This window comes from Neophocaena asiaeorientalis, unplaced genomic scaffold (assembly GCF_003031525.2).
Source record: "Neophocaena asiaeorientalis asiaeorientalis breed wild unplaced genomic scaffold, Neophocaena_asiaeorientalis_V1.1 scaffold147, whole genome shotgun sequence".
NCBI classification, from domain to species: domain Eukaryota; kingdom Metazoa; phylum Chordata; class Mammalia; order Artiodactyla; family Phocoenidae; genus Neophocaena; species Neophocaena asiaeorientalis.
Window position 1 is genome coordinate 2881901 of NW_020173758.1, and position 12814 is coordinate 2894714.

General features: G+C 32.2%; 1 protein-coding gene across 4 annotated transcripts in view; it reads left to right on the forward strand.

Moving 5' to 3' along the window:
• The window catches only part of PTBP2 (polypyrimidine tract binding protein 2), an 84682-nt gene that overhangs the window by 55820 nt on the left and 16048 nt on the right, over positions 1-12814 (forward strand). For all 4 annotated transcript variants that reach the window (XM_024751215.1, XM_024751213.1, XM_024751214.1 and 1 more), the window contains exon 8: positions 507-702. In XM_024751215.1, coding sequence (XP_024606983.1) covers positions 507-702 — 196 coding nt within the window. The remainder of the gene's footprint in view (positions 1-506; positions 703-12814) is intronic.

Below are 12814 nucleotides of genomic sequence, written 5' to 3' on the forward strand. Positions count from 1 at the left end.
TTCATGGTAGTTGCTATTATGCATCATAGTGATATTTAGTTGTCTTGAGGCACCTCATTTAATGTGGCATCAAACAGAAGTTACCTTATACCTATACCAATTTTTATAAGTGTTACCATACAGCAAAAGATACGTGTATAATAAAATTAACTTTAAAGTATTGTGCAGACTATTATGGTACTACTTTGGCAGCACTGACTATATTTGTGACCCTTGTTAATTTTTTTAAATTAAAATATTTGCAGGTTTTTAAAATTAAAAGTATTAGCACATATGTTTAACTGGTTACATTTTAGATTTAGATAACACTTTTCTATTTAAAGAAGATAGTATTTGTGGAAACCAATATATATTGGTTGGAATAGTAAAGAACAGGGTATGGAATTTGATCCCTTTCCTGGTGACTTTTATGTGCAGTTTTTCATCGTTGAGTTTTATTGTCAAAGTCATACTTTTTCTAATTTTTATTTCTTAAGATTGCTGATATATTTTGTTCACTTTTACAGGCCCTAGATGGTCAGAATATTTATAATGCTTGCTGTACCCTAAGGATTGATTTTTCTAAACTTGTGAATTTGAATGTAAAATACAACAATGATAAAAGTAGGGATTATACTCGACCTGATCTTCCATCTGGGGATGGACAACCTGCATTGGACCCAGCTATTGCTGCAGCATTTGCCAAGGAGACATCTCTCTTAGGTATGATTTTTATTGTCTATACCACTTTTCTCCCATTTTGCCAAATGGGAAAGTGCCTGTTAAACTCCAGTAAGTATAATGAATCTCCCATTTTGGAATTTAAGAAATTATGTTAGGTTTCTCCCCGCATCAGGTAAGAAAGCATATGTATGCTGTTGGAAGAAAACCCTAAGTTCATAAGTATAATGAAAATTATATCAGTTATATTCTTTTTCACCACTCTCATCTTCTCTCCCAGAATAGAAGAGGAAAAGCTCTAATGAAGAAATACTGTTGAGTTCTTAATAAAATGTTTACACTTTAAATTGAAGTCATGCTGTCTAGGACCCCTTATGCATATTCTTTAGGGCCAGTCTAATTGTTTCAGTTTAGCACTGCACAGACAATGAAAAGTTAACAGATGCAACATATAATGGGAGTAGGTGTATAGAATTTTTTCAAAGCATATTATACTCTCTCTTTTAAACAATTTTAACTAGAAAGAATTTTATATAAAATTTATTTTGCTATTTATCAGTATTTGCATTTTGTCTTAATCATTTCACCTCATTCTACAATGGATTTGACCCACCTAATCAAAAACAAAACAAAACACAAATTTGCAACTAATAGTTGACAGAGTCAAGATGAAGAAAAAATAAAGGAAAATGTTATTTTGTAAGTAAAATAAGTGATTTATAATTTAAGATGAAATTTTAGTTTTATTTGATGTATTCAGGAAATTCTTGGTTTCTGAAGTTTGTAAGATTATCATTAAATCAGTTGTTTCTATACATATGGAACCCAAGATTGATGAGTCACAAACTAGTTCTTACAGTTTAGTTTATGTTTATCAATTAAAAAAGAAAAAGCATTATAATGAAGTAATTTTTGGAAATAGATATTTACTTACTGTGAATATATAGCATGTGTTATCCATTTATAAATATGTAATATAAGTGATACATCTATGAACTGAGACACACTAATGCACAAGAGAAGCATTTGATATGTGAAATTAATTCTGGTAATTTTAGACAAAACTGACCCTTTATTCTAGTTGTCTAATACATCTAGCACAAGTCATAGCAGTTTATCATGACCATAATAGATTCTTTAGGTTGGTAACATTCTTTCTTGAGAGAATCCCTGTCACTGTGTGGGGCTAATTTAAGGCTTTATTCCCTCAACTTGGCTTGTAAGTAGATAATATTGACTATGGTGTACCATTTTTTAAAGTCAAGAGTGAGACAGTAATGAGTGATACATGGCCTTTGCTTGTAATTGTTACTGTGAATTCTTAAATTTTTTTAACTGATAGAAATTATTTTATAGAAAAGACAAAAATCAGCATTTACTGAATAGTTTCTATGTCATAGGCATTCTGCAAGTCATTAGCAGATACATAATTTAACCCTTAAAATAACCAAAGTAGAAGATGACAACAAGATTTTTTATAGTAGTTTCTAAGAAGTTTAAAATATTACATGCAAAAAAAAAAAAAAATATTACATGCAACTCATTAAAGAAACAAGGGTAAAATACCAAGAAACTTCAGCTAGTGTCAAACATATGACCGTAGTAATCACTTTCTTGGACCCTAAAAGCTATGTGTGTTTGCTTATTTGGGTGTAGTTAGATGAGTTTGTATGTGTTTTTGATTCTGGGTGGAGTCATGGTTAGAGGGAATTCGTCATCGTTTTCCTTGTAATCTCATGGCTTTGATGGAATTTTTTAAAAGTAATAATAAGTCTCATAAAAGATTATAAAGTTACACCATAACTAACTTCTGTCTTATTCAGTGCTTTTATCATTTTTCAAGTGTTCTACATTTTTGCATTAAAAGATTATGAGTAAAGTTGCTCAGTTCTTAGTAAATAAATTTGGTGTCTTCTTCAGCTCTGTCTTGAATATTTTAATATAATATGCTGGCATATCTCGTTTCATTGTGCTTCACAGATAATGTTTTGTTTTTGTTTTTTAAAAACAAATTGAAGGTTTGTGGCAACCCTGCATTGTCAGATGATGGTTAGCATTTTTTAGCAATAAAGTATTTTGTAATTAAGGTATATACATTTTTTTTAGACATGATGTTTACACACTTAATAGACTACAGTATACTGTAAACATAGCTTTTGTATGCACAGGAAAATGATAAAATTTGTGTGACTCACTTTATTGCAATACTTGCTTTATTGTGGTGGTCTGGAACCAAAGCTGCAATATCTCCAAGGTATGTCTGTATTTTTGTTTCTGTGCTCTGCCTGATAAGAACAAGGAAAATATTTTGTGGTGAAACTATGTGAATTCACCTTCCTTTACCAAACGACTTCATCGTTTACCTGTTTTAATGGTTTTACATCTTATAACTGGGTTTTTTTATTTTAAATGTCTGCAGATAGTTTTTGAAAATGGGTGAGTTATAAGTTTTAAAAATCAAATAATGGAATTTATGAGATAACTTATATTTTGATTTTTTTCTTATTTTCTATGTAAATACATATTTGTACAAAATTAAAATCACACTGTTTTATTTGAATTATTCTACTGAGATTTTTTTTGAAAATTGATAATTAGCTTCATAACATTCTAGTGGATATATAATACTTTTGGAAGTATGTTGGACATTTAGTCTACTTTCATACTTTTCATTAGTATAAATGGTGCTGTGACAAACACCTGTACATAACTTTTTTGTCTCTTATTTACTTAGACTAGATTCCTAGAACAAGAATCATTGGGTCAAAGAAAATGTTAAAGCCTTCTGAATCTTGTTGCAGATTTCTTTCTAGAATGGTGATATTAATTTAAACTAACATGAATTGTATATGAGGCTGGCTATTGTACTTTTTCCTCTACCAGCTTATTATGTTATTATTTTATGAACTAGTTTATAATTTTTCATTGCTTATTAGGTACTTACAAGTCTCTGAATTGGTTGTCTGGATTCTTTCTATTAGGATGTACAAAACGTAAAATGTATATTAAGGGTATTATGTTCATATTTGGTATGAACTAAGCATTCAACTTTATACTTATATTTTAGACTGGCTAGTTACGGAAAAATATTTTAAAATAATTCATCACAATCCAAACGTTTCCATTTACAGGACATTAAGGTGGCTTTTTTTTACCCCCCACACCTTTGGTGGGTACCGTTATCTTTATGAGGAACCACTTACTGTTTTGCTTTTTAAAGTAGTCATCAGACACTCTTAATAGTGACATACACTGTTATGTTAGTGAGGTCATGCCTTCTGGAATGGTGACTAAATTTTTTTCTCTGTTTATTTGCTTCTAGTGATATTTAGTAAGTCAGGTGACTTCAGAGTACAACAAACTAATATTGATAGGATCCATTTCCTGCTTGAGTCTTCCTCAAACAGTACTTGTGCAAAATGAAATAATTGCTCGGTATCCTTTTATTTCAAAGATTCTGTAAGAACACAGATACTAGGTGATAATTCTTTTCTGCTAAATATTTAGGGGGATTCACTTTACTTTGTATGATTTTTATATTATATCTAAGCACTTGACTAAATTTAATTGATTTGGAATCCGTATTATAAATTTTAATTGGTTTATTTTACACAGTAATTTTTTAAGACTAGCATTCTCGGCTTCTTTTTTTTAGTGCTAGGGACCACAGTGTCTCCAAAAATGTGATTTATTCAAGAATGGAGACTGAGGGCTTTTTAATTAGTTAGAAATCTGACATTTAAATACATAATCACAAACTTGGCAGACTATTAGTTATTCACATATTCTACATCAGAGAACAAGGTGATCAAAAATCCTTGAGATTATAAATTGAGATGTCATTATAATGATTTTATCATGTTTAAGAAGTGTAGTTAATTTATTAAGGGGTGGTCACTTTTAGAAAAACTTCTAGAAGTAATTAATTTTTCATGATCATGTTGTCTACATTTTAAAAATTAATGCAGATAATATGTACAAAGAATACTTTAGAGCCTTCTGTGTATTTTGAGTTAATAAGTAGCAGCCGTTCTCATCATATGGTTTTAACAGAAAAGCAAAGCAAACTTTGTATAGGATATCTTTTGAGGTGAAAATAGTTGATAATTGAGAACAGATATAACAACCATTTATTCATAAGGGTAAATATGTAGTTCTTATAGATCAGTTTTTCTCAAACTTTCCTGCACATCAAAATTACCAGGCCTTACCCTAGACTGAGAATCCCTAATGATTAGTGGGTTTCTAATTTTTTAAGATTCCAAGATGTAGTGGGAGTTGAGAATTACTGCTATAGGGGAAAGTTTGTAATTTTTTAGGTGCTTTATTTTAGTTTTTTAGCAAAGTTATTAGTGTTCTCATAAAAACATACTTTATACCTATTGAGCCAGTATTCTGATACTTTCCTTTATTCATGCCATGTAAATCTGTCTTGGTATTGGTACAATTCCACTGATACTGTTTAGCTGTTAAATTGAATTTGGTTTTCTTTTCTATGTGTTTATGATGCATAAAATTAACAAGTAAACTTGTTTTTAAAATATTTTTTAAAACTTACTTTAAACTTAATATTTTAAAATTTATTTTTAAATGACTTCTGAAAGCTTTTGTTTTTGTTACTTTTGAATAAGTGATTTACATGGTGTTTTTTTTTAAGTTTTTATTATCAGAGACTTCAGTTATCATATCCATTATCTCAATTCACTAGTTCCCACACTTGTTTTATCTGTTCATTTTTTCTGTTGTATTTTGAGGCAAATCCTTAACATCAAGTCATCTCAAACATTACCATAATTTCTCTAAAATAATGACATTTTCTTACCAAGCGTACCTGATCAAAATTGATTAAAACCTGATTATCATACCTATCAAAATTGATGATGATTTCTTAATGTTGCTGAATACCCAGTCAATCTTGCATTTCCCCAGTTGTCTCAAAAAATGTTTTTTAAGCATTGATTTGTTCAGAATAGGATCTTCTCAGGGGCCACACATGGCATTTGGTAATTATGTCTCCTGAATGTCTATTACTCTGTTGAAGTCCTCTCCCTCTGCCCCAACTCTCAGTTCCATTGACTTATTGTGGAAACCTAGTTATATTCTTTAAGAAAATGCCACAATCTGGATTGGTCTGGCTATTTATTTCCTTATAGTGTCATCTTTTTATTTTTTTTTTAAGATCACGTGTTCTTGTGTATTCATATTTATTTATTCATTTTAAAAAAATATTTATTTGGCTGTGTCGAGTCTTAGTTGTGGCCTGCGGGCTCTAAGTTCCCTGACCAGGGATCAAACCCAGGCCCCCTGCATTGGGAGCACAGAGTCTTAACCACTTTCTGTCTTTAAAATGTCTCTTTTAAAGAGGGAGTTGCAAGAGCTGGGGTAGACTTGTTCATTTTAAAATTTGGATTACATTTTTACTTGTGAATCATGAATTAACTTGAAGCAATAAGCTTTAAAGAATTTATTTAACTCCAAGTACATTTTATATAATATTTGAATTAATATGTTTTAACTCTGAAAATTTTTTTGTCTTCTCAGCAAAGGAAATAGTTGGTGGTAATTGCATACTTCATACTTTGGAGGTATAGTGGGCCATAAACATTAGGAGAAATACATTATTACATCAGTTCATATTTACTTATTTACCAGCCTTCTCAAATGGAACAAGCTTACAACTGTAGGACTAAAATGTTATTCATAGGCTGCTTTTTAACTATCCAGGGTACACATTTTCATTCAGAGTTCTTAATGGTTGATTTTATAGTCCTAAACTGATTTGTTATGGTCATCCATTCTATTGTTTCCAGCTGTAGCTTTAAGAAATTTCTTTTATTAATCCTACGTTTACCTCCTCCTTTTCCATGATACCCTGTCACACATTTGAAAACCTTATATTTATCCTGGTGTTCATATTTTTAAAGCTAAACAGCTAAACAACAGAAATTGATTCAGTGGTAATCAACTTCAGCCTTTGGATGTAGAAGACAGATTTAAATTAAATCATACTGTAGATTTAATCTTGTAAAATTTTTAAGAGTTGACAGTTATGTATGTGGTATGGCTAAGACAAAGTAAAGCCTTCTAAAGTATATTACTGCTACCTCTGCAATTAGTAGAAGAAACACTATGCATTTGTGACCATAGTATAAAATGTGCCTCTATCTGAAGGAGGTAAAAGTTATGCAGGAACTTTTCAGTCTCTAAAGATGCACCAAGAAAGCAATAGATACATACAGGAAATTTTAGTGTTTTTTTTTCCTGAGCTCCTCCTAACTTCATATTTCTCTTCCTTTTAATTTCTATATTTTTTCTTTTTCCTGTTAATCTTGATTTTAATTTAAAAATGGTATTCTGTCTCTGAATCTACCTCTCCTTTTTGCCCCACTTTCTGAATTTTTCTTACCCTCCTTAATTGCTGTGAGCTTTTCACATTCCTAGAAGGATTCTACCTCACCTCAGTGGCATCCTGCTTTATTCATTAATTGCATTTTTCAGCAGTCATTTTAGCACTGTGCTGGGTACTGTAGGGGCTCAGAAAAATTACAAGGTTTCTGTGCTTGTAATCTTGTTTATACTCTGGTGGAGGCAGCATACGCCTGAATATCTCTAATGTGAGGCAAACTGAAATATATAATAGAGTTTAATGTAGTATTAGAGCATAATGAAGTGAGTAATTTATCATCCAAAGGAGAAAGTGGAAGGGCTTTATGGGCCAAAGGCATTTGATTTGGATAAGAATAAAGGATTTAAAAAACACAGCATGAGAAATTGATGAAGAATATGTCATGCATGTTTAGGAAGTGACAAGTATTCAGTTGTGAATGAGGCATAGGGTAATTGGGAAAACATGAGAGGCAGTGATGTTAGAAAGAACTAGTTTGAGAGAAGATCTTAGAACTGATGCTATCCCAAGGAGTATACTGGAGACTATTAGTCTAAGTAAGGTAAAATTGTGAATCTAAACTAGGGACAGAAGTGAGAATGGAAAGAAAGAAACATGGGAAAAATTAAATGTAAAAGTAATAGGACTTGGCACCTTACAATATGATGACTCATGAATAATTAAACTTGTGGAGGAGTCCACCTAGATTCAGCCTAGGACTTAGGCAGGAGTTCTGTGGGGTTGAGAATTTGAAAGGCCAGAGGAGTGTTGTTTTGGTTTAGAGAGATCAGATTAGTAGTTGCCAGACACAGGGCTTGGGGGTGGGGAGAAATTGGATAAAGGTGGTCAACAGGTACAAACTTCCAGTTATAAGATAAATAAGTACTAGGGATGTAATGTAACATGGTACATATAACGAACACTGCTCTATGTTATATAAGAAGGTTGTTAGGAGAGTAAATCCTAAGAGTTCTCATCACAAGGAGAAAAAATTTTTTTCCTATTTCTTTAATGTTGTATCTGTATGAGATGATGGATGTTCACTAAACTTATTGTGATAATCATCTCATGGTGTATGTAAGTCAAATCATTATGCTGTACACCTTAAATTTATACAGTGCTGTATGTCCATTATATCTCAGTAAAACTGAAAGAAAAAAAAAAAACTTTGGTTTAAGATTCTCAGGTATAAGAGCAAGAGGGCTAAAGACTTGAAATTGAAACTTTAAGCACTACACATTTATGTTGTGGGAAAGTAAAGAAGTAAGGGATTGAGGGATGAAATAAATAGGGTTAAATTAGAAGTGCCTATTCAGTTTAGTAGTTACCATAAAGTTTATTCTTATTCGTAAGAATGGGTATAAATCAAATTATAATGGATTAGGAATGTAAATTTGATAAGAAAGTACTTACTACTCTTTGAATAAGTGCTTTAGGAAGGAAGGAGAAATGGGATGGTAGTTGAGGAGCAAATCAGGGCCCAAGAGGAAATGTTTACAGTAAAGGAGTATGCATAATCATTAAGAGTATGTGGTCCAAATCCAGACATCCTCAGTTCAAAAGCTGGCTCAACTTCACTGTCTCAGCTTTCACATTTGTCATGGATATAATGATAGTAATCCCCATGTTTTAAGGCTAGTGTGAGGATTAAATGTTTTAATACAGAGAACTTTTCACAGTGTCTGGCATAGAATGAATGCTAACTTCATATTAGCTAGTATTTGTTTTGAAGGCTAGCTTAAGTCCTAGAACTGATTGTAGTAGATTGGATCAAGAATATAGTGGAAATGTTGGGGCCTACGAAATACAGAGATACTTTTCAGGACCATTATGAGAACTGGAAGGAATTTTTTATCAAGCTCACAGAGAGATTTAGGGGCAGAGCTGGAGCCAGAACTAAAGTCATCAGCTTTTCATAGTCCATATTCTTTCTTCTCACCATTTGTATCTTTATGAAGAAAGGGGAACAGATGAAGAAAGAGAGAGGACTTTTGAAGTTGATTGAAAATTTGGGGGGAATTCTGATCTCAGTCTTACAAGATACTTGCTGAACATAACAAGGTTGAGAATAGGGTACAGGACTTAAGTCTAGTGGATTTTTAGGGAATTCTTGAAAATAGAATAGGAAATGCGGCTAACATCAAATAAAATGTGGAATCAGTTTGGGGTTGTAGGGTGTGTGTGTGTGTTTTCACTAATATTTTACAAACCTAGATGAAAGCATATCCAAAATATAAGGTTTGATTTATCCAAGTCTGGCATTGTAGAGCATTAATGGATTAGGAACAAGCAAGCCAAAATGCTCTAGACATAGTATAGTCTAGCCAAGGGAGAGCAGAAAGGGAAAGTTATCATATAGGCTAAAAATGGGTTGGTTCAGTGGCTGGTATGGGAGTAGGAGGATCTATAAGATGGAAGAACGAAGTCAGGAAAGGGGATGTAATGTTAGAAATGAATGGCAAAGAAAGAAAAAAAATCAAAGATGTAGCAAAAGAAGTTGGTAAAACAGACTGATACAGTAAAAATCATCAAAGTAGAAGTTTTTAAGAAATAGTGAGACCAGTGTGTCAGATCACAGGATGAGGACAAGAGCTGAGATAGAAGGAAGAAATAAAGCCAGGTGCCAAAGTCTTAATGTAATGAGAGAAAATGTCCCAGTGACCTAATGGCTGTTTTGATAAGAAATGATGGCATGGTACGACCTCAAAGACATTCTAATTGGTGATGGTGGAACAGCAGTCTGAAAGTAACATTGGGTGGTGAGATAGTGGGATGAATAATGCACCCTTTACTTTCCTTTGGGGAAGGGTTTAGGGAGGTAAAGATGACTTTTTGAGAGGGTTATAAGTTTCATTAGGACCAAGCAAGCTTTTAATTAAAATTTTTCTCTAAGGAACACATTGAATAAAATGCAATTGTTAATGATAGAAAAGAAAAATGGGTTCTAGAGGGTAAAATAAAAATTGAAGGGAAGCTTGGTGGAAGAGGAGGAATGGATTGTTTGAGGAAAAAATAGCAGCTGTCATTCTTGTCAAAGGTAAAATTTTTATTTTCAAATCAGGAAATAAAATATTGTAAAAACTGCCCCCCTCACCCAGGACCCTATACTACATGAATTATAACAGGCCTCAAAGTCCCACCACCAATCCTCTGTTCAGTCGTATGTGAGAATAACAACCACCAGATGTCTTGAACAGGGAAAAGAAACAAAACAGGGGAAAGAACTTTTAAGACCAAAAGATATGATGTAATTGACTTTGGATCGATGTTTCAGAATAGGAAATGAAAGGATAGAACAAATTCTGCATCTCTAAAAAGCATGGATAAAACTGTCGTAGTCAAGAGGAGCCTAAGGAGGTATGACTAAATCTAATAACGGCATCCTGAAACAAAAAAAGGACATTAGATGCAAATTAAAGAAATCTGAATACTTTATGGACCTTAATTAATAATAACATATTAATACTGGCTGATTAGTTGGAACATATATCATACTACTTTATGATAGTACAATATATCTATTTATAATATACATGATATATAACTATATCATGCTATAGTAAGATATTAATAATGGGGGAAAAGGGGTGCCCAGGTTATAAGAACTGGAGAATTTTTAATTTTTCTGTAAATCTAAAACTGTTCTAAAGTAAGTTTATTAAAAATTATAGATAAAATTTGCAAATGATTTAAGATAAGTTATCAAGAACAGTTTAATTCTTCAGTTGTAATGGACAAGGTTAGGGATGTCTGTGTGCCTCAGCAAAATATGACCTGAGGGATAGAGGGATAGATAGATGCATAATTTGTAGTCACTTCATCCCTGTGGACTTTGAATCTCTATCAGATAGATAGGTACATACATGGCAGTGTGGCCATCAGTGTCAGGGAGAAGGGGCCAGTAATATGTCAGAACTAATACAAGAAATTTATAAAATTCTGGGTGGCCCAGCCGATGAAGATCATTTCACATAGAAGGGGGATCCCTGTGACACCTTCCTTTTCATGTGGCAGTTTATGAAGCTCTTTGACGTTATTTGATTCTTACAACAATACTGAAAGTAAAACACGTTTTTATCCCCCATCTCAATATGCATAAATAGTGTTTTTTACAGCATACCTGCTGCCTTGAAGATGTAAATCGTTAAAATTAAAATAATTTCTACAGCTAAAAGTAATCCATTAGAGCCAGTGTGCATAACGTGTTTTATATGTTTTTTTACAAAGGGAAGATAGTAAATGTATTTTCTCTCACAGCTAGGAGTTAACATTAATATGAAAAATACAGTGCAGAATTCCTTTTCAGAATTCATTGTAATAGTACATCATGAAATACTTTGTAGGTTTTTATATTTTTGTGTAGCAGACAACACTGAGATTAAACCAAAAAAAAAAAAAATTACCTTATTGACAAAATTTTTTAGAGAAGAGTATACTGAAGGAAATGGTGGAAACTATCCTTAGAGGCTTTAAAAGTCCAATAGAAACCTCAAGACTATTCTAGTGATTTGGAACTGTGAAAGATGACTGAAATAGTTTTTCTAAGTTACCCGACTAGGAGAAGAAATAGTGGAAGAGAAATACATGCTAGTGGTGCTAAGGACAGTGACTGCCCTCATCTCTTGAAGTACTTTTGCATCATGCTCTGGGCTGCCTAAAATGAAGGAAGAACATTTGGCAAGAGGATAGATCATTTGACTTTAGTAGCAAGTGACCCAGAATGGTGAGAATAAGTGGAGAAGTAGGGAGATGATGAAGTAGCATTTGGATAGTAGCAAGAACAGTGGGGACCTCATAGCTTACATTCCACATTTTGCTGAGCTTTCCATTATCTCCTTACTAGAAGGAGATAAATTGTATCTACTTGGAGCCACAAAATTTCACGAATATTTTCACAAGAAAATTAAGTCTTATTTTTACTAAAGTGTAATGTTGTTTATTAAAACGTGGCATTCTTTTTTTTAAGTCTTTCACACTTTAAAAAGGGCTTTAGCCTAGTCTCTTAATTCTTAATTACCGTTTTTTAATTAATGTTAATTATTTTAATTCTCAGTGATTATTTTTCCATGATGTCTTGATGTTTTAAATAATATTGTGCTACCACGGTATCTCCATTACAAATCCCAGACTTAAAGTTTCTTTGAATAAATTTTTCATCATTGAATATTTTGGTGAAGTATTATGATGTTTAATTGTATATTGGCATGGTAGAGATGTATTTTAGAAGAAACCGTTTTCTGCAAAAATGAAGTGTTTAGACTGTTGTGTTTAGACTGATAAATGTATTGATGTTTTTTTATATGTGTTTCATGAATTAGTAATTTTTCTTGAAATATCAACAGAGAAAGACAAATGATAAGTAACTTAAAACTATAAGTTTTGGAATCTAACTACATGTCTAATAAGAGTATGCAAGATCAAAATGACTGAGTACATACCTAGGAATTAGGAATGTATCTTACAGTGGCAGCATTTTAAGATACCCATTGAATGTTAAATGGAAACAGCCTATCAAATGTAATGAGAGCTATTATATTTAACATTGAGAAGTTAGTAATACCATAGAACAGTTAAAGTGGTGGATCCTAAAAGGCACTAAAGTCTATTATGCATGAGTAATTATTAGACGTGAGAAGTTTCTATTTTAAAATTAGATCCTTATTTCTGGATTTACTTTAAAAATGAAATTTGTGAGTAGACACAACACGATTGGCCATGAGTTAATAATTGGTAAACAATTGTGGTGGATACATGGGGCTCATTATTCTA